This window comes from Rhipicephalus sanguineus, chromosome 5 (genome assembly GCF_013339695.2).
Source record: "Rhipicephalus sanguineus isolate Rsan-2018 chromosome 5, BIME_Rsan_1.4, whole genome shotgun sequence".
Taxonomy (NCBI): domain Eukaryota; kingdom Metazoa; phylum Arthropoda; class Arachnida; order Ixodida; family Ixodidae; genus Rhipicephalus; species Rhipicephalus sanguineus.
This window is the reverse complement of record NC_051180.1, coordinates 174,295,769-174,323,454: the sequence shown is the minus strand read 5'-3', so window position 1 is coordinate 174,323,454 and position 27,686 is coordinate 174,295,769. Positions and strand designations below refer to the sequence as shown.

At 48.4% G+C, this 27,686-nt stretch overlaps 1 protein-coding gene across 1 annotated transcript in view; it reads left to right on the top strand.

Moving 5' to 3' along the window:
- The window catches only part of LOC119395111 (phospholipid-transporting ATPase ABCA3), a 64,949-nt gene that overhangs the window by 23,181 nt on the left and 14,082 nt on the right, over positions 1-27,686 (top strand). Inside the window, exon 2 of the mRNA XM_037662402.1 lies at positions 22,908-23,304. Coding sequence (XP_037518330.1) covers positions 22,908-23,304 — 397 coding nt within the window. The remainder of the gene's footprint in view (positions 1-22,907; positions 23,305-27,686) is intronic.

Below are 27,686 nucleotides of genomic sequence, written 5' to 3'. Positions count from 1 at the left end.
CGCCTTTATAAACGGGATCACAGTCTATATATTTCATTTTTAGAAAAAAGCGCGTCTGACAGGCCGGCTGAGTTTTGGAAGTATGTGCGCAAACTGTCGAGCAAAAGTGGCGAGTCCTTCAGGATACTGGACCCAAATGGAGTAGAAGTTCAAGCCGTTGCTGGCTGTTTTGCCATGCATTTTTCATCTGTCTATAAGTCTCCAGCCTCTGTAGCTAGTAACGGTCGACAGGTTAAGGCAGTTGGCACAGCTGATGCTGTGTCTCTAGATGAAGATTCCATTTCAGAATGCATTAAGCGCTTGAAACCATCCTTTTCAGCTGGCCCAGATGGCATCCCCTCTGCCATACTAAAAGCCTATGGCAGTATACTTGTCTCAGTATTGACTACCATATTTAATAAGTGTCTGCATGCTTCAACGTTTCCTAGCATGTGGAAAACTGCTCGTGTTTTCCCAGTGTTTAAGTCTGGCTGTAAAAGTGACGTCTCGAACTACCGCCCTATTTCCCTTCTTTGTGCCGCATCCAAAATCTTTGAGCTTGCTCTTCACAAAATATTGTCTTTTGATGTAAAAAATTCATTGATTGTGAATCAGCATGGGTTTCTCGCTGGCCGCTCAATTGTCACTAATCTTGCCAGTTTCATGATGCAAGTCTCCACGCCTATTTCGCAGAGAGGACAGGTTGACGCTATTTACTGTGACCTTAGCAAAGCGTTTGATGTTGTCAGCCATTCGCTGCTTGTGGATAAACTTGCACACTGTGATGTTGATTCTTCAATTGTGAATCTCCTCCATAGCTATCTTCTTGATAGATTATGTTACGTTGCCGTTAATGGCCAAACGTCCTCTTTGTATAAAGCTACTAGTGGGGTTCCTCAAGGGTCGGTACTGGGCCCACTCCTCTTTTTAATTAATGTTCATGATGTTTCTTCTGTCGTTCGGAATTCTTCTTTCCTTTTGTATGCCGATGATATAAAGATATTTAAGGAAATTCATTCAGTTATCGATTGTCGCTTGCTGCAATCTGATTTGTGTTCTTTTTCTGAATGGTGCAGGAGCAATAACCTCTCCCTAAATATTTCAAAAACCAAGGTAATGAGTTTCACTCGAAAAACATCTAGTGTGCCATTTTTATATTCTGTCAATTCTGTGTCGTTGTGTAAGGTATGTGAGATCAATGATCTAGGTGTTCTTTTTGATAGCACCGTACACTTTTCTGCTGACGCTAAGCGTGTTGCTTTGCGGGGTCTTCGCACCCTAGGCTGTGTTTGCAGAATGTCTAGAGAATTCCGTTCTCCTGTGCCCTTCCGAAAATTGTACACCGCGCTATGTCTTCCTCAACTAGAGTATGCATCTGTGATCTGGAATGGCATTCCTAATTCCAGCAGCAACGCCATTGAGCGAGTCCAGAAAAAATTCCTAAGCATTTACAACCATCGTTTCGCTAGAGATGACTCTGGATCTCGTTCTAACGCTGCTGGATTATTATCATTGCCATCACTTTGCTGCCGACGAAATAGCGCTGATCTGTTATTTCTTTACAAGCTTGTGCATGGTATCATATCCTGCCCTGTACTGCTCAACTGTCTTAATTTCCGAATTCCACGTAAGCTGACCAGAGAGAATACCCTTTTCATGTAACCGCCTGCCTCTGTGAACATTCGACCATTGGCAGGATACAACGTCTTTACAATGCTTACTTTTTGGAGCTCGATGTTTTTCACAGCTCCCAGTCGTTGTTCTGCTCCGAGCTTTGCACTGTACTTACATAGCCTTGTACACTGTTGATATTTCTCTTTCTGCCTGCGCATAGTTGTATATGTGCAATTTTGTAACGTTTTTTATCACTGATATTTTATTATGAATGATTTCTTTGTTTTTTTGTTTTTTTGTTTTTTTTCGTGCGCCAGTACAAAGACGCTACGGTTGTTCCTGGGCACATTAAATAAACGTTTGATTGATTGATTATTATTATTATTATTATTATTATTATTATTATTATTATTATTATTATTATTATTATTATTATTATTATATTATTATTATTATTATTATTATTATTATTATTATTACCGGCTAATCGTGGCTAGATCAAAGAAGGTTCTCTTCTGATATAAAGAAATCATTAAAATTCAAAGCCCATTTTTCTGCGCCTGATTGCAGATTAACCTTAGTTTTCCTGTCTTTTTTTTCGCTTTCTGCCTACTTTTCCGCCACGAATCCTGCAGTCGCATTTTACCTATTTCTATCGGCGACTTGTTTACCTTTGCACTGTTCATATAGCACAAGGCTTCATTTCGCCTAGTGCCCTGATATACACCCGGGCGTACATTTGGAGCGGACTGGCCTTGTCCACCCTGGTGATGGCGCTAATGTTTAGCCTTTCCACTGCTTCCCGGGCCTTCAAATAAAACATGCTCCGTCGTTTTCTTACCTTCTCCAAGCATGTGCGTGTTCTTCAATTAATCTCGATTTGTAGCTATGAGTTCAAAGGCAACCTCGCCTAGTTACAAAGAGCGAAGCGCTTCCGCTTCAACCATCGTAAAATGTGTCCTTGCTTATTTCGTCTTTACCCTTTCGGTATTTACGCAGAGCCGGTTTTCTTTCCATCGCTGCTATCCAGCACATCTTTTCCGCCTCTATGACGTTTCGCTTATTGCTCTTTGTTACCATGTCGTTTACACTGCCAACCATATGCTTACTAATGAGTGTCGTAGTTTATTTTTTCCCCTTTGAGTCACCGCTCTTCCCATACAAATGACGGAACGCTTTCTCTTTCCTTGGAAGGTATGGGTGTACGAACTACTATGCATTGATACCGTTGCTTCATTGTCTCTATTCATGTGCTGCCTTTCGTGTTCTGTCTATATTCAAAACTAATTATCAAATTTCACGTAGTGGGTTCTTCGCTGATTCGCAAAAAAAAAAGAATTGTGGCGTAGTGGGCAGTTAGCAAATGTACTTGCAGTAGGCATTGTAGGATAGTTTGAAACGGCCAATATTACGCGCACAGTCGTTCGTTTTCTTGCGGCACGGTTGAGGCATGCACCGAAAACCGAAGCTAGGCTAGCAATTGACAAGGCGATGTGCCCGGGGCCTGATTACGCTATCGCGTTCTGCTCTTGAAAGCGAAGCTCAAGCGTCCTCGAAGATTTTTTCTTCCTGATACCTGTAATAATGGGGGCCCAGTAACGTTTTCTTGTCTGTCTTTTGCACCACTGGAGCGTATGTAGTGTTCAATACAAAGATTAACATGAAAAGAATTTTAAATAATATCTGGAGTCTTACGTCCCAAAACCCCGACATGATTATGAGGGATGCCGTAGATGAGGGCTCCTGAAATTTCGACCAGCTGGTGTTCTTTAACGTGCATTGACATCGCACAGTAAACGGGCCTCTACTAATTCGCCTCCATCGAAATATGATCGCCGCGGCCGAGATCGAACGAAAAGAATGATCAAAATCGGTTCGCGAGAACGGAAGCTATATGTCTTCAAATTTCAAAATCCCTGCAGAAGAAAAGAAAAAAACGTTGCCTTTCGCATTTGACTCTTCCACTCATGTCAAAGGCTGTTTCCAATCGCCGCACGCCTCATATAGAGACATGCCGGAAGTCTCGCCACGTGGTGGCCGCTGCCAAGTGCGCCTACTGTCGCTTTGCAGTTGTTTGCAAAATTTGATCTTTAAAAACACAGATTCTTTTTTTTTATCTGAGGAGGTACAAAAAGTGCTTTTATAGCCGAGACGATATGAATAGTACATGCGACGTGTGGTGTCAGGCCAATCAAAACGCCCGGCCTTTGTCGTCAGTGCCACGTGATGAAACGTGTCTTCCGATTACAAATATAGCCGTTGTGTCACTGTAGTCCAAAATGAAAGTGGTTTTTCTGTTAAAATAAAGTTATAATATCTTTGTCTTTGGCATTGACAGTTGCGCGAGGATATCGGTGCATTGCACATTTGCCGAAGAAGCGATGAAAACGATGCGCTTAATTTTTGTTACAGGCCCACTTTACCAATTTACTACTTTGTAAGCCTCCCCTCGTCTGTAATACCTTAGTGGTGCTGAGGGTAATGTAATAAAGGAATAAGCAAACTGCAAGTTTCAATGCGCTGCAACAATATTTACAACATTATGCTGCACCTAATAATTGTCTTTGCGTAGTATGAGCATAGCCGAAATAAAAAACGTACTCCACGATCTGTAGTGATGTATGTGTATTTATCGGTATTGCTGTATATGTATTTACTATTTTCGTCTTTTTGCAAAAGTGTTTCAATATATCCGGTTACGTTAAAGGTAAATGCATCTCAGTATCTGTATTTTAGGCTTCCAACCAATCTATTTCGGTACCTGTAATCTGGAATACTTTTTCGGGTATCTCTTCCCAGCCGTGACTTAATGGTAATAAAAATATTGTGTAGCGTAAATTAGGGTTGATTGGACGGTGACGTAGGGTATTTTCCAAAAATTGGTTGGCAACACTGCCTGACTACCGCACGCTGCAGGCGTGCGGTAGCCACGAGTGACAGTAAGGACGCACCCACGAGTGACAGCGTCCCTCCCCGTAGGACAAGGTATGTGATGTCACGGACGCGGCGCGCAGACCTTGAGTCTAGTCTAGGTGGCGCTTTACTGAATCATGAATAAAGGTTTCCTTTCCCATCAAGGGCACCGAGCAAGCATTTGGAACACCAGCCTGCTTGCCTGTGAGCGCGATCGTTGCTGAAGTACAGGTGATTCACTGCTCCGCACTTCCTTCAGCGTTGACTGCAACTACGTACATTTTCCTCTCCTGAAGCTATAGCCTGCTTTTCGCCATCAATACGACAGAACCGCGCTTATCGTATCAACCTGAAAAAAATTCTAACTGCTTGTCAATAACCCTGTTTCTCTTTCGTTGAGATCGCCGTGCATCCATTATTCTACGCAGCAGACAAAGACGCTCTCGTGCAGGCAATATACGCATTCTCGCGTCTGGAAAATCCTGTTTCAAGAACACGTGTGCCGTTTTTTTGGCGCCATCCGCGATGCTGGTACTCACGGTCGTGCTGCTATGACTGACCGTCCCTGGCGACGCGTTGTCTATGAGAGTGGACGGAAGATGCGTTCCCACAGCTCGGGACCCATCTAGCTTGCCAGGAACGGGTGCTACGGGGCGTGAAGCGCCCCACAATTGGAAGAGAATTGTGCGAGCTCCGATGGGCAGCAGAGAGACCTCAAAGATGGCGCCGTCTTTACAATGGGCCGCTTCTCCTCCCGGCCTGACCCCACAAGAGTGCCGTTGATCGCAGTAACTTTGCTGCAACAACGAGCGCAACGACCCTTCTTCGACAGTGTAATTGGCTGGCGTATCGGTGGGTGGTGTCGGGTGTGGGTTTGGCTGCCATCATGTAGGAGGAGCCAGCCTGAAGAGTTAAAACGACGGTGCTGAGTAGGACAAGCCGCTCTGGACCCCGTATGAATGGCTCATCCAGTTCGCTCTTCGCTGATCTCTTACTCTGCAATATGTAAATAAGTGTACAAGAAGTGCCAGTAAACCTGCTTGTTTTCGTTTGCCCAACTTGCGAGCATCAGTCCCTTAACCCGGAGAATCAGTCACGCTACCAAACGGAGTCCGGGTACGACGCAACCCTAACGTTGCTACAACTGGTTGCATAAGTGGGACGGAGGCAAACCCGGACCATAGCCGTACATAGCATTCGGAAATTTCTTACCTGCATAAAACCAGCAGCACAACCTAACTGTGCGCATATCGTTTGATTAACCGATGGATAGATGGATGAGTGGGTGTATGGGGTCTGGTATGCGTGTTCGCTTTGTAAATGAGCCGTGACCTGTGAGCCGTTAATCTCTACTCGCAACTCTACGTAATGCTTTGCCCACTTAAATAATTTTGTCTTAAGAAAATCAGTAAATTCCTAACTTTCGTGCTACTCGCTTTTGTCCTTCCTCCAGCTTTATCGCCACCGGTCCTCCACATGCTTTTCTTAATATTTACATGAAACTTTGCTACGACATGCACATACAAGTTTACACGTTCCACTGTATATATTAACGCGTGAAGCCGCATTCTTCAGCATTTACTATTTGTAGGACGTGTTCCCGCAGAGCAGACACCTTGCCAGCGTTAGTGCCATCCGCTCACAAAATCTTACTTTTCCCTCAGGTCCCAGTGCAGTCTTCGTCTATCTTCTCACAACGTTTGCTCAAGACCGAGACCCGAGGCTGCCTTTCTTCTTTTTTCCGCCGTTCCAACTACCAGCGGCATCTCTGCGTGCTGTGAATTTTGAGAACGAAATTTCAGCATGCCAATATATGAAAAGCAGAAATTTTACGGCGAGTGATGCCAAGTTCTTCTGCAGGATTGCCAAAAAAGTTAGCTCTGTAATAAAATTTTGCTGCAATGGTACGTATATTCTTGCTTATAAGGACTGTTCTTCACTGGAGGAATATGTTATTGAAAAAATTAGGAGTGGTATACGAAACATCTTTATTTATAACGCTTAGGTTATATTGAATTTTAATGCTATTTGTACTCTACACTATATTTCATGATTTGACACAACCCAATGATTTGTACAGACAGTGAGGCCATTCTGCTTATCTGCTGTGTACCATTTGTGATGCATATTTAAAGGTTGAGGGTTCAGATCCCACACACGGAACGGGTGGTTTTGGTTCCACTTCAATTCCCTGCGATTTGCGTCACAATAAGTACAAGTTGAACAGAACAACGTCATCCATTCTTTCCATGGGCTAATTTTCTGTACGATTCATTTCTTTGTGTCTAACATATAAACGAACCCCTCGAAATGAACTCGCACTAAGTCGCGCAACGCTGGATCACAGCAGTGTTGCTCGGCACCTGGCAGGTCCTCGCTTGGCTAGGCTTTAACACTCCCACCTTTCTCTTTCCCACACCTTGTCATTCTCCCCGAGATGTTTGAGTGGCGCCCTCTCGTGTCTGACGTCATCGCGGGGACTCGGGTGCTGCTCTGCGCGCGTGCGATCGCTACGTGAATGCTCCTCGACGCTGTCGACCGGTCTGTTCTGCTTAAGTTATTGAAATATTAGTGGGTCCATATGACGATTAGCACGGAATGTTCAAACACAGTGTTCCGCGAAATCTAGCGGAGTTGTGGTCAGGAGCACTCTCAGTGTCGTTTGCTGTAGGTGCCATCTGCTAGCCATCAATCTTTATGCCTGCATGTAAGGCAAGGACTTTTGTCATGGCTGTTTTGTAGCCTTGACACACATAATGACTTGCCGGCCCGCCTTAGATCACTGACTGGAGCGTTTAGATTACGGCTTCAGTGTCTGCGTTGTAGTGCAATTGTATACAGCGTGCTGCGCATATGTGGCTGCGAAACCTGCTCTGTCGGTTAAGTTCAGTTGTTTGGAGTTTCAAGGATATGACGAAGGACGTGTAATATCATTCAAATAATTGAAGTGATCGTTACAGGCAACAAGCTTTATTTATATCGAAGCGCTGAGCAGCTGCTGTTTATGAGCGTCATAAATATTTGTATTTAGACAACAGAATTAGAAGTTTGGAGGACGAATAAATTGGGGATGCACGACAGTGCTAATAAATATTCAGAGATTTTCTCGTGTTCCCTTATGCAGCATATTTTAATCCCCACGTTCACAAATCGGCGCTTTTTGACGCGTTCAACCTCGTCTGGAAGTACGCTGAACAGAATTAGTGTAATGATACTAACGTAAATAATATGTGGAAAAAGCGCAGTGTCAATAATTCTCAGTGGCCGATTCCTAATCGAGCGGTGGCGATCAATTTACGAAGTAATATTCAATCTTGTTACAGCGAGGTAAAGAATATCAACATTCGGTCAAAAGAAAAAGCGTGGAAAAGAGCGCGCTTTCTCCTCTTCTTGGCCTGTTTCGCCGGTTTTTTCCCACTTTTTAAGAAACTGTATCATCGATTTCAAATGAAACGCGCACAGTGGAGCGCGTGGCCCAAGCACTAGCAACGGTATTGTGCGCGCCGTCGAGTCAATACCAATGACCCCCGGTTGGGTAGCATTGCGCGATCGCAAGGATTGGCCTTGGTGCACGAGCTGGGAATGACATGAGCGCATCTATATTTAATCATGAGGCAGCAAACTGCACCACGCGCACCAGTGCTCGCCTTTCATTCGGCGTCAATAGTACGTGTAACAAGTTTCCATATGCAGTGCTAACTACACAGCTATGCCTGCTAGCTCCTATAGCGCGCATGTGCCGCAGTAATTTCGCAAATCCCAGTACTCATCACACTGGTCCATTAAAATTGAGGAAACACACGGGCGGCAAACACCGAATAGGGCCCGCACGTTTCAGCCTTTCTTGTTAACCATGTGTACTGAGCCCTTGGGCGGCGAATGACTGCGTGCCGGTTGATGATGATCATAATTTTCTATCTATGGTACACGGAAACCTCAGTCGTAAAATCTCTGCTGCAAAAAGAAAAAAATCCTCTTCTGTCTTTAGCTCATAGCGAGGGCCTTGCCTCGGAAGACTTAATGCATTAGGTTAGCATACGAGGGGGTATTGGCCAGCTGCCGCCTCGTGAAAAGGTCACGTGCCATGTGATGATCTCAAAAAACAAGAGTGTTACACACTTGCCGCCAGGGTAAGCAACGGCGCTGGCTAACACTCCCAAGGATTGCATGCACAGAAATACGAAACGAAGTGAGCGGGAATGCGCCATCCGTCGTAGCTCTACTGGTAAAGCATCGGACGCGTAAATCGAAGGCTGTGGGTACAGATCCCACGGACGGAAAGGTTTCTTCTTTGTCCACATCGATTAATTGCAAATACCGTCAAATCTGGTACACACAAGTAAAACACAGCAATTGACTTCCTCTATCTTTTCCATGCCTTAATTATTTGTACGATTCATTTGGTTACGTAAAACGTATAAACGAGCTCCCGGAAAAACTAACTCCTCTTCTTTCGGTAATTCACAGTTATACTCCTACTATTTCCGTGGATCTTTGTGCTGTAGTTTTCTGTTTTTTAAGTGAATGTACATTTCTCACTGCACTATGTATTGTTGCTTTGCTAATGCCTTAGTTGTCAGAATGCAGTACGCCGATATCAATACTTCTAAAAAAACAGATGCCACGCATTCTGGGAAAAGCTTTCACGCAAAGCAGTCAATGAGCAACAGTCTATGCGGTATTTTTCTTTTTCAGCCAAGCTTTACGAGGTGGATTGTGTAAATTGCAAATTGAGTAGTTGTGCGCGTATCATGGGCATACCTGGTGAGAATGCTACACTGACACGTAAAGGGTAGCTCAGCGTCCGGCGTAACAATGGCACACGTTAAACCAGGCACCTCAGTTTTATTGCAACCAGCTGCACACTACGGAACGATGATGTGAAGATCGCAAATAGTGGTCGTTGGCCTAGTGGAGCAACGTTTGACTGTGGCTTGTGGAGTGATAGGTCTATATACGCAAGGTTTATTACATTCTCATAAAAACGGATGGCGAACACTGGAGCTACTATTGGCGTGGTCCCAACGACGCCTGTAGCGGGTGACCCAGCTAACTAGTGCCAAGAGTTAAACAATGCAATATTAGAGGCACGCGAGTGAAATCATTTACATATTGCTGACAGCCGCCTTGAGCACTTCAGATAATGTTTTTTTGTATTAATTAGTCTGTTAATAGGTTTATTCAACTAAATTGCTTAATATTGACTTAAGGCAAGAAATCGGATTTTAAAGTTCGAGAGCGTCTTCAGAAGCCCCCATTGCATTATTTGCGATAAAGGAAGTCTCATGTGTACTTTTTTTCCAGGGCTGTAAAGAAAGCCCTCGAAAAAACCGGCAGATCCCACGCACTGTAGGAATTGATGCAATGCGAAGCAGCCAGGAAAGAGCTGCATACATCGCCTTGTTTTGTGTTTGGGGCAAATGAAGACATTAACGCCATGGCATCTAGTTCACTATATATCGCATGTATGACATGCATTCATGCATGTACAATTTGGCATATACCATGCTATTGAAACGTATATTCTGGTATATATAATGCATGACCTGCCATTTATATTCAACACGCACTCGTGTCATGCCATACCAATTGCTGTATACATCCAGTTAATAAATAGGGGGGAAGCGCACCATGACAGTGTCATGTAAATTATACTGTACATGAAATTCATGTTATTGTTCACATGTTAGGGCCTGCCATTTCTGTTCATCATACGGTCGCGTCAAACAATACCAATGTTGGTGTATATCAAGCTAGCCAAATGGCCGCGACTGCACCATGAGCGTTGTATGTAAATGATATCGTACATGACATGCATGTCATTGTTTTCATGTCACCATTTGCCGTTTATCTTCATCATACATTCACATCGTGCAATACCAACTTTGGTGTATGTGAAGTTGCGAAACGACCGCGAATGCACCATGAGCGTGTCATGTAAACCATGCCATACATGGTATTCATGTCATGATTTTGATGTTACTACATGTCACTCATGTTCGTCATACAGTCACATCGCGCAATACCAATTTCGGTGTGTATCAAGCGAGCGAAACGGCCGCGAGCGCACCATGAGCGTGGCTGTAAGTTATGTTGTACATGACTTGCATGTCATGATTTTCATGTTCCCACCTCTGATTTACGTTCACCATGCAGTCTCGTCGCGAGATACCAATTTTGGTGTATATTGTCACGTGGTCGTGCCGCTGACGAAGGCAACAGGCGGCGTATCCAAAATGAAACTCTTTATTTGGCCGAACGTGTGGCCGTGAAAAGGAAAGTCAACCTACAGCGATACACACTGTACTTACTTACACTGATAGCGGCGAACAGAGCGTCGGCCGTCGATAATGTGGTCTGCGGTAAGGCGTGTCGGCATTTACACATGCAGCAACGAACATTTGATCCTTATCGCTGGTGCTCGCGTTAGTTCAAGAATAATCACATCTGAATAATCACAACAGATAATCTGGAAGGTTCCCAGACATAAGGGCGCGGCTTGCGCAAGGCGGTGACTACGCGTGCAACTGACTAGCTAAATAAAAATGACAAAAAGAAGCGCGCGTGGCAATATAAAGCCAGCGAAACGGCTGCGAGCGCATCATAAGCGTGGCATGTAAATCATGCCATACATGACATGCATGTCATGGTTTTCACGTTACCACCTGTCATTTATGTTTTTCTTACAGCCATGACGCGCAATTACAATTTTCGTGTATATCACGCTAGCGAAACGGCCGCGAGTGTACCATGAGCGTGGCATGTAAATCATGTCGTACATGACATGCATGTCAATATTGCCACGTACGTTTCTTATCATTACTTTTGCTGTATTCAGTTTTTCGCCCACAAAGGCTGTCAGCAACGCTCAGCGCAAACTGCGCCTCATTGTTCGAGAAGCTTCGCGGTTATTGTAGATCATTTTATTATGATTGCTGCAACACGCGAACACTCGAGCTTATTCTAGAGATTGCCAACAAGCACCGACATCGCTAGAAAGTTCAATAGCGTCTGTATAAATGCCAAAGCGCTTGACCGCTTGTCAGTTGATCGACGGTCGACGCTCTGTCCGCCGCTATCAGTGTATTGCTGTAGCTTTCAGTTTCTCGACCACAAGTTCAGCCTAATAAAGAGTTTCATCTCGACTTGCTGACTGCTGCCTTCGTCGACGTCACGACCACGTGACATCTGGTGGAGGTGCTGCTTCCTTGATGTTCCGGATACCTACGAAGAGTCGGGAACCGAGCCCACAGCGTGAAGAAGTCGTCGAGGACCTCGCGCAACAGCGAGCTAGCCGCAGGCTACAAGGCTTGCAACCCGAATACGGTCTCCTACAGGACAAGCCAAGAGCCACGGCGACGAATACAACGGGCACGATGACAGCCGTAGCGTCCCCTGCAGCTGTCGTGATGCAGCCGCCCAGAGAGCCGCCCACCTTCCATGGATTACCAAGCGACGACCCCGAAACCTGGCTCGAGACGTTCGAAAGGGTCTCAACCTTCAACAACTGGGACTCCGAGGACAAGCTGCGCCACGTCTAATTTTACCTTGAAAGCGCAGCATGGACCTCGTTGGAGAATCGGAAGTCCACTCTTCGAACCTGGGACGTCTTTCGCCCCGCTTTCCTGGAGACGTTCGCAAGCGTCGTCCGGAAGGAAAGGGCCGCAGCCTTGCTGGAGACATGAGTCCAACTTCCAAATGAAAGCGTGGTCATCTTTGCAGAGGAAATGACCCGGCTGTTTCGCCACGCTGACTCTGCCATGTCCGAGGACAAGAAAGTGCGCTTCCTCATGCGAGGGGTAAAGCAAGATTTCTTCGCTGGTCTGATGCGGAACCCACCTTCGACAGTCCAAGAATTCGTTTCAGAAGCGTCGACGATTGAGAAGACACTGGAAATGCGAACCCGCCAGAACAATCGCCGTTCGTTTGAAGACAGCCCAGCTGTTCATGCCCTCGCCTCCGACGACCTGCGCGAAACGATCCGAGCGATCGTTCAGGAGGAACTGTGCAAGCTGTTACCCTCACCACAGCCTCAAGTGGACTCGATCGCAGAGCTCGTTCGGTCAGAAATTCAACAGTCACTGGGTGTTCCTCAGCCAGCGTCGCTTCAGCCGCAAGCCATGAGCTACGCTGCAGCAGCCCGACGCTACGTTCCCCCTCCGCGCCCACATCAAGACACCGCATCGCCACAGTTTTGCCGCCAGACGCCGCCGCCGCCACCACCACCGACGCCCTACCGTCCTCCTGTCACGCAGCGCTACGCCCCGCGCTACTCGCCAAGGAAGACCGACGTTTGGCGTGCCCCAGACAACCGCCCACTCTGCTACCAATGCGGGGCAGCCGGCCACACCTACCGCCGCTGCAAGTACTGACAGATGGGGCTACGCGGATTCGCCGTCAACGCGCCGCGCCCGCAGCCAGGCGAACGGCCTCGCGACATCGACGACTACCTCACCGGAACACAGTGGCAAGAACGACGACCTTCCCGCTCGCCGTCGCCCGGCCGCTACATGTCACCGCACCCTCAGCAGTACACTGGCCCAAACCGGGGCCGGTAGCCTAGCCCGTATCCGGTAAACTTAGGGCAGCAACCGATGGAGGTGCGGTTGCTGTACGACGAAATGCCGAAGATCCTCCGCGGCCGCCGACGACGACCACGCGACGAGGCCTACCGAACACGACGCTAAGCAGACGAAGCCCTGACGATGAAACCTCGGTCGCTGAAGAAGACCTGTCGACGCGACGTACAAGCAGCAGGACAAGACGACCTAGCCGTGACCCGACGCCGCGATTTACCCGCAACGCAAGACGACAAATTAGCGACCTCAACGTACTATTCGACGGCCACAACGTCACCGCTCTCGTTGACACTGGAGCCGACTATTCCGTCGTCAGTGGACCATTCGCCAAAAGATTTAAGAAAGTTAGGACCGCTTGGAAATGCCTCGAAATCCGGACCGCTGGGGGCCATCTAATAACTCCGGCTGGTGTCTGCACCGCAAGAGTCACCATCAATAACCGGACTTATCCTGCGAGCTTTGTAATCTTGCAGCATTGCTCCAGGGATGTGATACTTGGGATGGACTTCCTAAGCCACCACGGCGCCGTCATCGATCTGAGGTCTGAGTCAATAACACTAACCTCAGAAAAAGCGCTGCCGCCACACACGACGCCAGAAAACCCCGTGTTGAATGTGATATAAGAGCACGTCACCATTCCGCCTCTCTCCAGCATCATCATTTCCGTCGGCGCCCAAGAACCCGCAGACCTTGAAGGTGTCATCGAGGGCAATCAGCACCTACTTCTGAACCGTCAGATTTGCGTCGCAAGAGGCATAGCCGAGCTGCGTAATGACAAAGCAAAGGTAGTGCTGACAAACTTCAGCCACGAAAATAGGCACCTCAACATTGGTACGACGGTCGCCTACAACCACGAATTCCTGGACTCCAGCAATGCTTTCGCCCTCTTCGATGCTACAGAACCTGCTTCGACGGATCGACGAACCCAACCCGATTTCGACGTCAACCCGAGCCTCCCGAAGCACAAGCAAGACCAGCTAAAAGCCCTTCTCCTACAATTCAAGGACTGCTTCTCGTCGTCGTCAAGAAATCGACAGGCCCCAATCGCGAAACATCGCATCATAACAGAAGAAAGTGCCCGACCAATCCGTCAGAGCCCGTACCGAGTTTCGACGCGAGAACTCGAGGCCATCAAGAAACAGGTCGACGAAATGCTACGCGATGACATCATCCAGCCCTCCAAGAGTCCGTGGGCGTCATCTGTGGTGTTAGTGAGGAAGAAGGATGGAACCCTACGTGTTTGCGTCGACTATCGTCGCCTGAACAAGGTCACGAAGAAGGACGTGTACCCTCTCCCACGAATAGACGACGCCCTAGATCGACTCCACAACGCCAAGTACTTTTCATCGATGGACCTCAAGACCGGCTACTGGCAAATCGAAGTAGACGAGAGAGACCGAGAAAAGACTGCCTTCATAACACCAGACGGCATGCTCGAGTTCAAGGTCATGCCCTTTGGTCTTTGCTCGGCACCCGCGACTTTCCAACGTGTCATGGATGCAGTACTGGCTGGCTTGAAGTGGCAGCTTGCCTCGTGTACTTGGACGGCGTCGTTGTGTTTGCCTCAAACTTCGACGAACACCTACGGCGGCTTGAAGCTGTACTTCAAACAATAAAGAGCTCCGGACTCACACTGAAGCCAGAAAAGTGTCGCTTTGCGTACGAGGAGCTCTTGTTCTTTGGACACGTGATAAGTAAGTCCGGAGTACGCCCTGACCCCCAGAAGACAGTCGCCATCGCTACATTCCCGCCGCCTGCCGACAAGGCGGCCGTGCGTCCATTTCTCGGCCTGTGCGCCTATTACAGGCGGTTCGTCAAAAACTTTGCCCGCATCGCCGAGCCACTTACTAACCTTACCAGGACCGACGTCGAGTTGAAGTGGGAAACGCCGCAAGAGGAAGCATTTCAAGAACTAAAACGACGCCTGCAGACGCCTCCGTTACTCGCGCATTTCGACGAATACGCCCAAACGGAAGTGCACACCGACGCATGCAATGTAGGACTCGGCGCCGTTCTTGTGCAGAGGACTGATGGATTGGAAAGGGTAATCAGCTATGCTAGCCGGTCGCTATCAAAGGCGGAAGCCAACTATTCTACGACAGAAAAGGAGTGCCTTACCATAATCTGGGCAACATTAAAGTTTCGCCCCTACCTCTACAGCAGGCCCTTCAAAGTTGTGAGTGACCACCACGCCCTGTGTTGGCTAGCTAACATGAAGGACCCTTCAGGTCGTCTCGCACGATGGAGCTTGAGACTTCGAGCATTCGACATTACCGTCGTTTACAAGTCCGGAAGAAAACACTCTGATGCCGACTGCCTTTCTCGTGCCCCCGTGGACCCGCCGCCGCAAGACGACCACGATCATGACTACTTCTTGGGAACCATAAGTGCCGACGACTTCGCCGAACAACAGCGATCCGACCCGGAACTCAGAGGCCTTATGGAATACCTCGAGGGCAAGAGCGCTGTCGTTCCTAAAGTGTTCAAGCGAGCACTGGCGTCGTTTTTCTTAGGCAACGGCGTTCTCCAAAAGAAGAACTTCTCACCACATCGAGCCAAGTACCTTCTCGTGGTGCCTTCAGAATTGCAGCCAGAGGTCGTCCAGGCCCTGCACGACGACCCGATAGCAGGACACCTCGGTGTTTCCCGAACGCTGGCAAGAATACAGGAAAAGTACTACTGGCTGCGCCTTGCCGCCGACGTCACTCGCTACGTAAGGACAAGCCGAGAGTGTCAGCGACGCAAGACACCGCCAACAAGACCAGCGGGCTTTCTTCAGCCGATCGAGCCACCTCGGCGACCGTTCCAGCAGATCGGGATGGACCTCCTGGGACCGTTCCCAACGTCGCCTAATGGTAATAAGTGGATCATCGTAGCTACCGACTACCTGACCCGTTACGCCGAAACAAGGGCCCTACATAGAGGCAGTGCCGCCGAGGTAGCGAAGTTCTTCGTTGAAGACATCGTTCTGCGTCATGGCGCCCCTGAGGTCCTGATCACCGACAGAGGTACGGCTTTTACTGCGGAGCTAACTCAGGCGATCTTGAGGTACAGCCAGACAAGCCACCGCCGGACCACTGCCTACCACCCTCAGACCAATGGCCTCACCGAGCGGCTAAATAAGACCATCGCCGACATGCTGGCCATGTACGTCGACGTCGAACACAAGAAATGGGACGCCATCCTTCCCTGCGTGACCTTCGCGTACAACACGGCCATACAAGAAACGACACAGATGACGCCATAAAAGTTGGTCTACGGACGGAGCCCGGCAACGACGCTCGACGCCATGTTACCAAACCTGACCGACGAGGAAAACATCGACGTGACCACCTACCTACAGCGCGCCGAAGAAGCACGACAGCTCGCCCGCCTACGGACCAATAACCAGCATACGACTGACAGCCGCCGCTACAATCTTCGACGACGATTCGCGGAGAACCAGCCCGGCGACCGTGTCTAGGTCTGGACGCCAATACGACGACGCGGACTGAGCGAGAAGCTTCTGCGACGATACTTCGGACCGTACAGGGTACTTCGACGTCTCGGCGCACTCGACTACGAGGTTGTCCCCGACGGCATCACGAACTCTCTGAGGCGTCAAGCTCGACCTGAGGTCGTGCATGTGGTGCGCCTTAAACCATACTATGCTCGTTAACGCACCTGAGGAATTTAATGTTTGCTTGCTTAGTTTTCCTTAGTATTGCATGTATTCATGTTCTGTTTCTAAGCATCGGGACGATGCTTTTTCAAAGGGGGGCATTGCCACGTACGTTTCTTATCATTATACTTCTGCTGTATTCGGTTTTTCGCCCACAAAGGCTGTCAGCAACGCTCAGCGCAAACTGCGCATCATTGTTCGAGAAGCTTCGCGGTTATTGTAGATCATTTTGTTAAGATTGCGCGCAAGACGCGAACACTCGTGCTTATTCTAGAGATTGCGCAACAAGCACCGATATCGCTAGAAAGTTCGATAGCGTCTGTATAAAACCCGACGCGCTTGACCGCTTGTCAGTTGATCGACGGTCGACGCTCTGTCCACCGCTATCAGTGCATTGCTGTAGCTTTCAGTTTCTCTGCCACAAGTTCGGCCTAATGAAGAGTTTCATCTCGACTTGCTGACTGCTGCCTTCGTCGACGTCACGACCCCGTGACAATATTCTCAAGCTACCACGTGTCAGTTACGTTATTCCTACAGAAATGTCTCATCATACGGGTTTTCGTATATATCCATTCATTTAAACGGGCGTGAGCGCCCCGAGACCATGTCATGTAAATCATCCTGTACATGACATGTGTGTCATGATTTGCACGTTAGGGCTTGTCCCTTATGATTGCCATGAGCTCTTGTTTCGCCATACCAATTTTGATATATATCAAACTAAGGAAATTGCCTCAAGAGCCCCAAGACCATGGCATGTAAATCATGCTATTCATGACATGCATGCCACGATTTTCAAGATGTGACCTGTCATTTATGTTCATAATAGGGTGATGTTATGCCATACCACTTTTCGTATACATCCCATTAACGAAACGCCAGGAGAGCACAAACTAGTAGGCGGCTAGTAGATAGATAGATAGATAGATAGATAGATAGATAGATAGATAGATAGATAGATAGATAGATAGATAGATAGATAGATAGATAGATAGATAGATAGATAGCAGTTGGCTAAGAAATGCCTCGCATATAATAAAAAAAAGGTGACTAGCGCATTCACGCGCCGCGATCGTGCTGCTTTCAGCGGTGGTTTGAGCGAATGAAATCAGCTGCGTCCGAGACTCCCCAGCTTCATTGCAACGGTAGGCCGATAACTTGGCGGTGGTTTCTTGGCCCGCGTTAGCTAGTTGGCGCGCGTTGCGGTGCAAGTTCTAGCGAGCGCGGGCCAGGAAACCACCGCCAACTTATCAACTTACCGCTCCAACGGAGCCGGTGAGTAGCGGCCGCAGCTTATTTTGTTCGCTGAAACCACGGTCGAGAGCATCATGGTCGCGTCGCGCGAATGCGCTAGTCATGTTTTATTGCGATAGCAATTATATGGACAGTCTCGGCTGAATTTTGCCGTCGCCGTCGCCGTCGCCGCCGTCATGCACCGTATATGTATAAGTATATATATATAAATAAAAGCCCCAAAGAAAAATAATTCAGAGAAATGCTTCCGAAGCGCGGAATCGAACCAGGGACCTCTCGCTCCGCAGCGAGTGGCGCTAACCACTAGAGGTGTGCGCCGCCGCGCCACGCCGCCGCCGCCGCCTGTTTTTGGTCACGCCGCTCGCGCCGCCGCCGAAATCCCAAGAGAGACCACGCCGCCGCCGCCGCCGCGCAATATTTGCGGCGCGCCGCCGTTAGTATTTTCTTTTATTCGTATGGGGAATCTGAAAATAAAATACAGCACTTCGCCGGAGGAGCTCTTCTCGATGTGTCCATGTAATGCACTGTCCATTTCAGCGGCCGCTGAATAGCGGGAGCTCGGCGAGAAGCGCGCCTCCTGTTTCCGGTTCTTGTTCTGCAGCGCCATCATGACATCACGAAGCTTTCAAACACTCTCGACACAAATGATAGGGGGACGGAATGCGCTTCAATGCAACGAACGCAGCCCTCAGAGATTCGATCTTCGGTGCACATATCTTTTGATCGTGTTAGCCATCGATTTAGTTTAATGCGGCCGCTCGTCTAACGCAGCTGTAAGGTCGGTACGCATTCCCGACATCGTTCTCAAATATTTGGGACACATTCATATGCAAATTAAGACTTGAAAAGTTCCTGTTTCTGTGCATTTCGTCCGCTCACTTCTTACGCTAAAAATGTGCTGGCGGGTTCGGTGCAGCGACGAGGTCAAGAGCAAGGTGACATCACGGCTCACCGCTTTTTCGAATCACTGAATGCGCTCTGCCGAAATGGAGTGTGGACATCTCCTTTGGATGAACGCATCAAGAATAGCTGCCCAGAAGTTGTAGTATATTTTTCTTCTCCTGAAATATCACGAGTATTGCCTGACCTTAACGCTGCCGCGTCCTCCAGCCATAAAGGGCTACGCCCCAACTCGCTGGTTAGCACGTTCTTCGAGTCTTGGACCTAGTACACTGTGCATAAATAAATAAAATAGATAAGTAATATATATATCTCGGTGCATTAGTACACTTTTTCCTTTCATTCTTACTTGAGTAAATCGATAAATAAATACAGAAGAGAATGGCAAACTTGGAATATAGCTGAGCTAGTTGGTAGGTATTCATGCTAAGAAGACATGACGTGGAAACACGGACATAAGAGAAAAGTCGAGAGAGTGAACAGATATCTCTCACGTTGACCACTACTCGCACTTGATTGATAGGTATGGCCTCTTACGTGGGAATGCGCAGATAAATATTTGTGTCTACCTTCGGTTCCGCTGCTGTGTGATTTTTCAGTTGTTAGCGGAGTTTCTGGTGTCTAGACTACTCTACATGTGTTCGCGTTTTGCTTGCCCTGTTTTCATAAAGGGCCCCTAATAGCCTCTGAAAATAGAACAAAAAACAAAAAACAACGAACGCGTTATTCTCTCTTGGCGTTTTTCGTCTTTTCGTGCACTTCGTGATGCCAGAACAGTGATTCACGTGACATCATCAGGGTACATACTCTCGACTGCTCCACGTACGAGAAATAAGAGTTGTGAATTGTCTCCCATACTGCTTTGCTATGCAACCGCCCACCCGCTCTTGCTTCTCTCGCACGACTATCGTGCGCGAATAACTGATTTCGCTCCATTTTGTGCGTTTGCGATCGCGCATGCAGAGATAACAGACTGTAGCCGGCAAGCGCGAAATCATGATAGGTTCAACGCTTAGTGCTGACATTGTACGCGTGCTTTATGAAGAAAGTAGTGGCGAGGATATGTCCCCTTTAAGAAGGGTATTGAAGGCAAGAACGAAACCAATGGAAAAGGCTCCGGATTACATTATTCTTTTAACGTACGCAGTCTTTACAGCGGAGACGATGCAGCTTTCCAGGAAAAAGACGAGCCCACATCGACGGTTTTTTTGTATATTTTTATTGCGTTAGCAATTGTATGGACACTCAGGACAGGTTTTCAGCGTCGCCGTCATGCTCCGTACAAAACTCTAAATCGATAGCATCGCTCCACGCATTCTATGTTCTACCCGCGAATAAAAGCTCGCTAGCGTTGGCAAGGAACACGGATAAAGCAGAGATGAAACAAGCTGGCCATCTCCGTCACACGAAATAACAATAACACACGTGCGGGGCCTGCCGTCGATTGCTCCTCAAGCAGAAGGAAACGCGCCGCCCTTCATTTGCTGGGCGAAGGAGCAGGAAGGGATGTCTGGAAAGAGGGACTGCGTAACTCGAGCAGCACAGCAACTGTGAACTTTGACGATAAGGGCGCGGTCGAGAGCGCTGGCACGCGCGCTATTTCGGCAAACATCCGCGAGCGAACAGCTCGTATACCTTCTACGCGCTGTGAGCGTTGTGAGCGCTGTGATCTCACTGCTTCGCGCTCGGACCACTGATACGACAAATGACCGAAAACCGCTTCTATCCCGGGAGCGGCCGTATTGCCATACACCGGTTAAGTGAGGTCGGAGAAAAAAGAGTTAGCTGCTAGCCCTCGTTCATGTAACATTACGGCGTGTACTTATCGCATTCACTGCTTCACTCCCCCTCCCCCCCCCCCCCGCGCCGCGCCGCCGCCGGTCCGATGAACCCCGCGCCGTTCACGCGCCGCCGCCGGAGGTGGAAACACCGGCGCGCCGCCGCCAGTGATTTTGGGTCCGGCGCACATGTCTACTAACCACTACGCCACGAAACGCAGATCCTCCACGTAGCTAACGGCCAGCGTTATATACACACCCTTTACCGCTGGACGGACTCAGAGACGCTAGGCGCTTATAAGCGTTTCTTCATTACCAGCGAGATGGCGCTAGAAGCGCGACGGGTGGATTTAAAAGTCGTCGGCGAGCTCGCTCGCTTCTTCTTGTATTTGCGCAGGGAGAAGGTTGCCCTTCCGCTGTCTGGTCGCGCGGTTTTCTCGTGCTGAGGGGAAGAGGGATGTTTAACGCTTTCACCGTGATGTCCGCGCTCATGTTACGGAGCGTACGAAAGTCACCCGAGCTCAAGAGGACGCAGCTAAACGAACAAACAGAAGATGAGCGCGAACTATCAAGTGTCACTGCTCGACATTTGAAGCACTCTAGTTTCCTTCGCTGCTTTGGCCGCCTTTGCAACAGGAGCGCTGTTCAAACTGAGAGTATCCATTGGCGAGCATCACTTCGTATAGTATTAGTTTCTTGCTATCGCATTCATTGCTTCGCCCTTGCGGCAAAGCTGTGACTTTTATTTCTTTAGATGCGAAGCAGCTTTTGCTCGGTGCTGTGTACGTAGTTCCATTGGTGACCATCCGCTTTCTACCACCTAGCATAGCCATCTGTAACATATGGAGCGCGCGCTCGCGCCAAAGACAAGTCTGCTTCCTCTTGATCTTCGACCGCCTTCATGATGATACGTGCAGAGCACTTTAGGGGCCTGGGCTGCCATATGTTGTTCTACCTTAGCGTAACGCAGACAACGCGCCATGTGCGCCATGTGTCATGTGTGCCATGTGTGGTGGCACGCGCGATGTGTGCTGGCATGGCGCGTGCAGCGCCATGTCTGCGGCATGGGCATGGCAACGTGTCATGTGTGCTGGCACGCGCTAGCGCGTTTGGGCCTGTGTAAGGGGCTGGGTAAGACGCTGTGGCCTCTCCCCCTTACACGCTCTCAGCAATCACGTGATGGCGGCGGCGAACGAGATTCTGCGAACGCGCGATGAACCCGCGTGGCATGGTCCAACAAGAGTTTGGGACGAGTAACCACAACAGCAACTACAGAGAATTCATGGTGTGCTCCACTTCCATAGGCGCGTTAACATCGGGCTAGCACACGTGATGAACGGATCTTTAAGTCGACCCATGCGCTGCTTCGCATCCCCACATGGTTTCCTTTAGTGGGAGATGGTGTAATCTTTTTATTTATTCAGTTCGCCGGCTTTTCTTGTAGCTTTGAATAAACGGTACACGAGGGGCTTTCTTTATCGCAGATAATGCAATGGGAGTTTCAGAAGGCGCTCTCGAACTTCAAGATCCGATTTCTTGTGCAAGGTCAATATTTAGCATATTAGCTAACTAATCCTAATTAACAAATAATGATTTACAAACAGAAAAAACTCTCTGTGGTGCGCAAGTTGCCTGTCGGCAGTGTGCAACTGATTTCATTTGCCTGCCTCTAATGTATTTTTAAACCTTTCGCTAAAGATAGCTGGGACACCCGGTATATGTTCTTAATCCTAGGCAGTTTGAAGGACTGGCGGAGCTCTCTCGTAAAAGATGTGTAAGAGGACCACACACTTTACTTCATTCAACATTTAGCGATTGCTGAGAAAAAGGAAAACTGATGGTGGTCATTTTGCATAATGGCCTTCATTTAAATGCATGTTTCGCGCCTAATTTCTGCTAATGAAATTCGTATCAAAGTTCAAGATTAGCTGAAAGACGCCATGATTGTTTGCCTATAAAGCTTGTCTTTCAATGCGTTCCACTTTATGAAATGCTGACCTTTTTTATCTTCGTTGAAATCAGGGCCGCTGTGTGAGGTTCTCTAAATGAGCTACACAATAATTTGATTTCTCGAATCTCGCACAGTGACGCCAGCTTGCCGCGTATAGAACTCCAATGCAATTTAAAGATACACGATATTGGCTGACCTCTTCTTTTCTCCCGTGATTGCAGCGCTCGACCATCAGACAAGTAAACCATTGAACGCCTCTGACATTCTATCCGCTTCAGGAGGAGGGGGAGTATTTTACGACCTGTGCTTTATGCTTATTTACGGCATCCTCATCTTTCTGTACCTCCTCTACCGCATCTCGGAAAGTCGTTCGCGGAGAAATGCTTTCCCAGATGGAAAACCAGCGATACCGAAGGACGAAGACGTGGTCGCGGAGTGGGAGGCCGTGGAGCAGATGTGCAATCGCTCAGATGGAAACCTTGCGAAGAATACCCTGGTAGCACGAAGGCTGCACAAAAGCTATGGCGAGCTACAGGTTGTTAAAGAACTCTCTCTTGCCCTGCGACCGGCTGAATGTTTCGGCCTGCTCGGTGTCAACGGTGCCGGAAAGACCACAACGTTTCGGATGCTGACCGCCCTCACCCCGATGACATATGGCGAAGCCTACATGGGGAGGTAGTGCTTTCTAAGGAACCACGTCAGGTGATGTATTCCATGTTTTGTAACGAACTTCAGTTCACTGTGGAAGTTCGAGGCGTCTAATAGAATACAATGTGCGAAGTGCGCTCACAAATGTTTGCGAAATGCATTGAAGTTCGTGTCAAAGCTTTTAAATCGAGCAAGAAATTAGGTGTTCAGAAATTGTTTATTCTATTATCGCTTTCATCTAAAACAGCGGACAGGTTTTAACGGTAAATTGTGTGAGCTTGTAATCCACCCAAGTGGGTTTGCAGGGTTCCGCAAAAGATTTCGCAAATACCACTTACTCAGGGGAATCGATTCCATGGCAAGCCTATATATGACATGACATATATATTGCCAATTAGCGGGGACGGCAGTACGAACATAGGATACTCGGAGGCTCGTAAACGAAAAGATATAAGTAATATTACATGAGGTTTTACGTCCGAAAACCACGATATGATTATGAGAGACGCCGTAGTGGAGGAGCTCCGGAAATTTCGACCACCTTGGGTTCTTTAACGTGCAACTAAATTTATGTACACGGGCCTCAAACATTATCGCCTCCATCGAAAGTGCAGCCGGCGCGGCCGGGATTGGATCCCGCGACCTTCGGGTCAGCAGTCGAGCGCCATAACCGCTAGACCACCGTGGCGGGGCGTGAAAATTTAGTTGTCGCGAAAATAGAGAAATATACCCACCAATTACTTCGCAACACTAAATTTTATTTAAAGAAGTCGCTGACCTTGCTCTGTTTCAAGTTTCTTTGAAGGGGCTGACAGCTCGAGCCTCGCAGCTTAGTAAGCTTTGTCTAGCTTCGTCGTCGTGGTGGGTGCTGAGGAAAGTGCGTATGATGTCGAACTTCGAGCGAACCTTTCCTGCGTTTTGTTGCTATCGTCTCTCTCGTTCTCACTCTCACATTCTTTGCGCACACTTTCGATGATAGCTCCGTCGCCGAACTGCTCGGTACACGATCCGGTCAGCGTCGGCACACAGAAGGTCATGCAGTTCAACAGAGCCTGGTATCACTTCATCGACACGGCGAAGCACGTCCCATGCTTCAGCTATAGGCTGTAGCTCATCGGCGCTTGCAGAAGTAACACCCGCTTCCGTCTCCGGAAAAGCTGCCGAGGCATTCACACAAGTAGCAAAGCCAGAGTGGTTGAAGCCGCGCAAAACGGCGCAAAACCCGCGTACGACCAAATCTAAACAGGAATTGAAGCACCGGGGCTTGTTGGTGAAAACGTCTCGTCGAATGAGCGGTGCTGCAATTTTCGAACTTATGCGTTCCTAGCTCATGTGTTTAAAAAATGTTGTGGGCCACTACCTGAAACTTTCGCTATTGCGGGAGCGCTTCCTAAAATGTCTTCGCTGTCGAGAGCGGGCAAATGCCTTGAACTCCATCGACGTTCACCGGGGCGCCAGATTTCTTCGTTGCCGCGAGAATTTCGTCCTTGAAGGCTTTCGTTGTCGAGGGGTTCAACTGTATTAGACTGGCGTGCGCTCTCTAAGGGAAACTGTACAACTCGGCTGCGGCGGCAGCGAATGACGTGCTCTGCGTTCGTGGAGGAACGGAACGCACCTTGTTTTCACCTGCACTCAACTTCAAGGCGGCGTGTGACTTTCGAGGTATTGTCCGCCGCGGTGGTGTCGCGGTTACGGTGCTCGGCTGCTGACCCGAAGGTCGTGGACTCAATCCCGGCAGCGGCCGTCGCATTTCAATGGAGGCGAAATGTTAGATGAACGTGTACTGTGCGATGTCAGTGCACGTTGAACGGCGGCGGATGGTCAAAATTTTAGCAGCTCTTCACTACCGCGTTCCTCATAATCATATCGTGGTTTTGGGACGTAAAACCTAAGGTATTATTATGACTTTCGAGATACGCCCCTCAACCCCCCCCCCCCCCAAAAAAAAATAGCGACACTTTTCTACAACAAACTGAAACATTGTCGAAGCCATCGCGCGTGGCCGCAATCATTGCAGTGAAGTCGCGTCACGTCTCGTATCGCTAAACCCATGGGGAAGCCTCGTGCCGGATTTTATTGGCATACATGAAACGGAGGGTGCAAAGTTTCACGGCGATACGACCATGAGCATCAGCCTATTCAGCGTTACCTTTTTCTCTCTAAGCCAAACTTTGCGAGCTGAATCGACGTCATTGTTTACACTTGGTGGTTGTGCGTATATCGCGGTAATAACAGAAACGTGGACTAGACTGGCGGGAACTCGCGGTGCGACGTGACGTCGGCGCTCGCGTTCCAGCAGACATCATTGTATCGAAATGAAGTTCACTGCAACGGTGCGATGGTGCGCGTATCATAATTGGTTGTTGTTAGAATATTCGACAAGGGGTGAAGGAAGTCTTCAGATATGTAATTTTTAATTGTCTAGTGTAGAAATGCAATGTAAATTATATTGTTATAGAAGTGGATAGCCAACACTGTGACCACAATAGACGTTGCCACTAGACTCTAAGCAGAGTAGCCTATAACGTAACCATTTGGCGGGAGTAACTAATGAAATGTACGCTACAAGTTGTCTCTTTTCATGTTTTCGCGATTTTGTGGGGTCTAAGGGTTTCAACAGCGAAAATGCAGGCGCTATACTTGTTACCGTTACAAATCGCGCAATATTACTTTTGCGCAGTACCATATGAACAACATGGTCACCTATGTTTATACAAGCCAAGAGCTGCACGTATGGAGCGAACATTTGTTGCCTGAAGAGCGGAAATAGTAAATTTATTTCAGCGGCATCGCGCGTGTGTCTGACGGTAAGACAGATCACGGCCACTGCATAAAAAACTTCTTTTTTATGTAGCGGCCGTGGACAGATTCTAATATACCACAAGCGCTGGAACTTCATCTGTCGCGTCGGGTCGGTAATGTCGCTTCGTGTTGAAATCATCAGCAGGCTTGCGCTTGATTAAAAGCCTCATTTATCTTTTGTCAAAGGAAGCTGCGACATGCAATGCAATTGTACATGCAATATAAGTATGATAGCATATTGGGGATCAATGTTCAGAAGCACAGCTTTTTTAATGGGTATCTAAAGGATTTGTAAATCCAGGTCTGTGTGATGGTATTTTGATCCTCCCATCACTGCGGCACAAGATGGTTTACTTTGCGAATACATGAGAAGTCGCAATTTCTTTAAACCACGCGTAATTTCACTGCGTGCTCTCTGATAGAGCTTTTGCGTCGCCCACGCCATGGGTTCTAAGTGCGCAAAAAAAGGTGAAAGTTAGTGTTCAAACTGAGAAAAACGGAGAACAGCACCACAGAGGAGGCAGCAGCGATCATAAAGGTATCTACGCGCTGCTGATTGCGCAACTTGAGCTATTTGGTGACATTGCGCCTGCACTTTCAATGCAGCAGTCGAGGTAGGTAGCCGAAAACAAATTAAGATTCAAACAGCGGGCATAGACAAGGAACGAGTAACTGTATAGAACTTTTCACAGGAGAGAAAAAAAAACGCCGCCATACTGAGCTCTTGCACGCAAGTACAAAGGCTGACGTCACAGCCTTGGAAGTGCATTTTTGAGGGGTCACGCCTGTTTAGCACAGCCCAGAGAGGATTATGGCGGCGCCCAGGGAGCCGCCTGTGAAAAGGTCTATAGAGAGCTCCTCAAGATGTCAGACGACGGCCGCTTCGACATGCGCGAGACGGGCATGCGGATACAAACGCCGGCGCATCACTCGCGTAAGAAGCAAAGACTGTGGAAGCGTCGGTGAAAGTATATTCTAGCAGCGCCTCCTCTATGTTTTTCAGTGCCAGACAGATGAGTCTGACCTAGCCGTTCACCACCCTCTCCTCGTGTTCTTGCGTACTGTGCTTAATGGGCTACCCTTCGCGACTGCTTTGCGTGCACGGGGGAGATCACACTTTAGGTTGTGCGCCCCGACGGAATCCAGTATAGTCCGCCGCGGCGGTTACGGCACTCGGCGGCTGACCCGAAGGTCGCGGGTTCGACCCCGGCCGCGGCCGTCGCTTTTCGATGGAGGCGAAAGTCCAAAGGCTCCTGTACAGTTACAGTTGCGATGTCAGTGCACGTTAAAGAAGACCAGGTTGTCAAAATTTCCGAGTCCTCCACTACGGCGTGCATCATTATCGTATCGTAGTTTGGGCACGTAAAATGACAGATATTATTTATTATGAATTCAGTAGAGGTAATATTTTGCTCAGTTGTGTTGATATCCATGGGGCGGCGTCTTGCATCCGTCATGATCACTATGTTGGCTGTCACGCTGGCCTTCCGAGACATGCGGTGTTAAGGGATGGCGCGCCTGCGTTCATATTGCTATGCGGACTACGAACGGCGTGCGTCACTCCGACGCTGCTGCATGCGCTGTCATTAAGATGGGCCACATGAGCG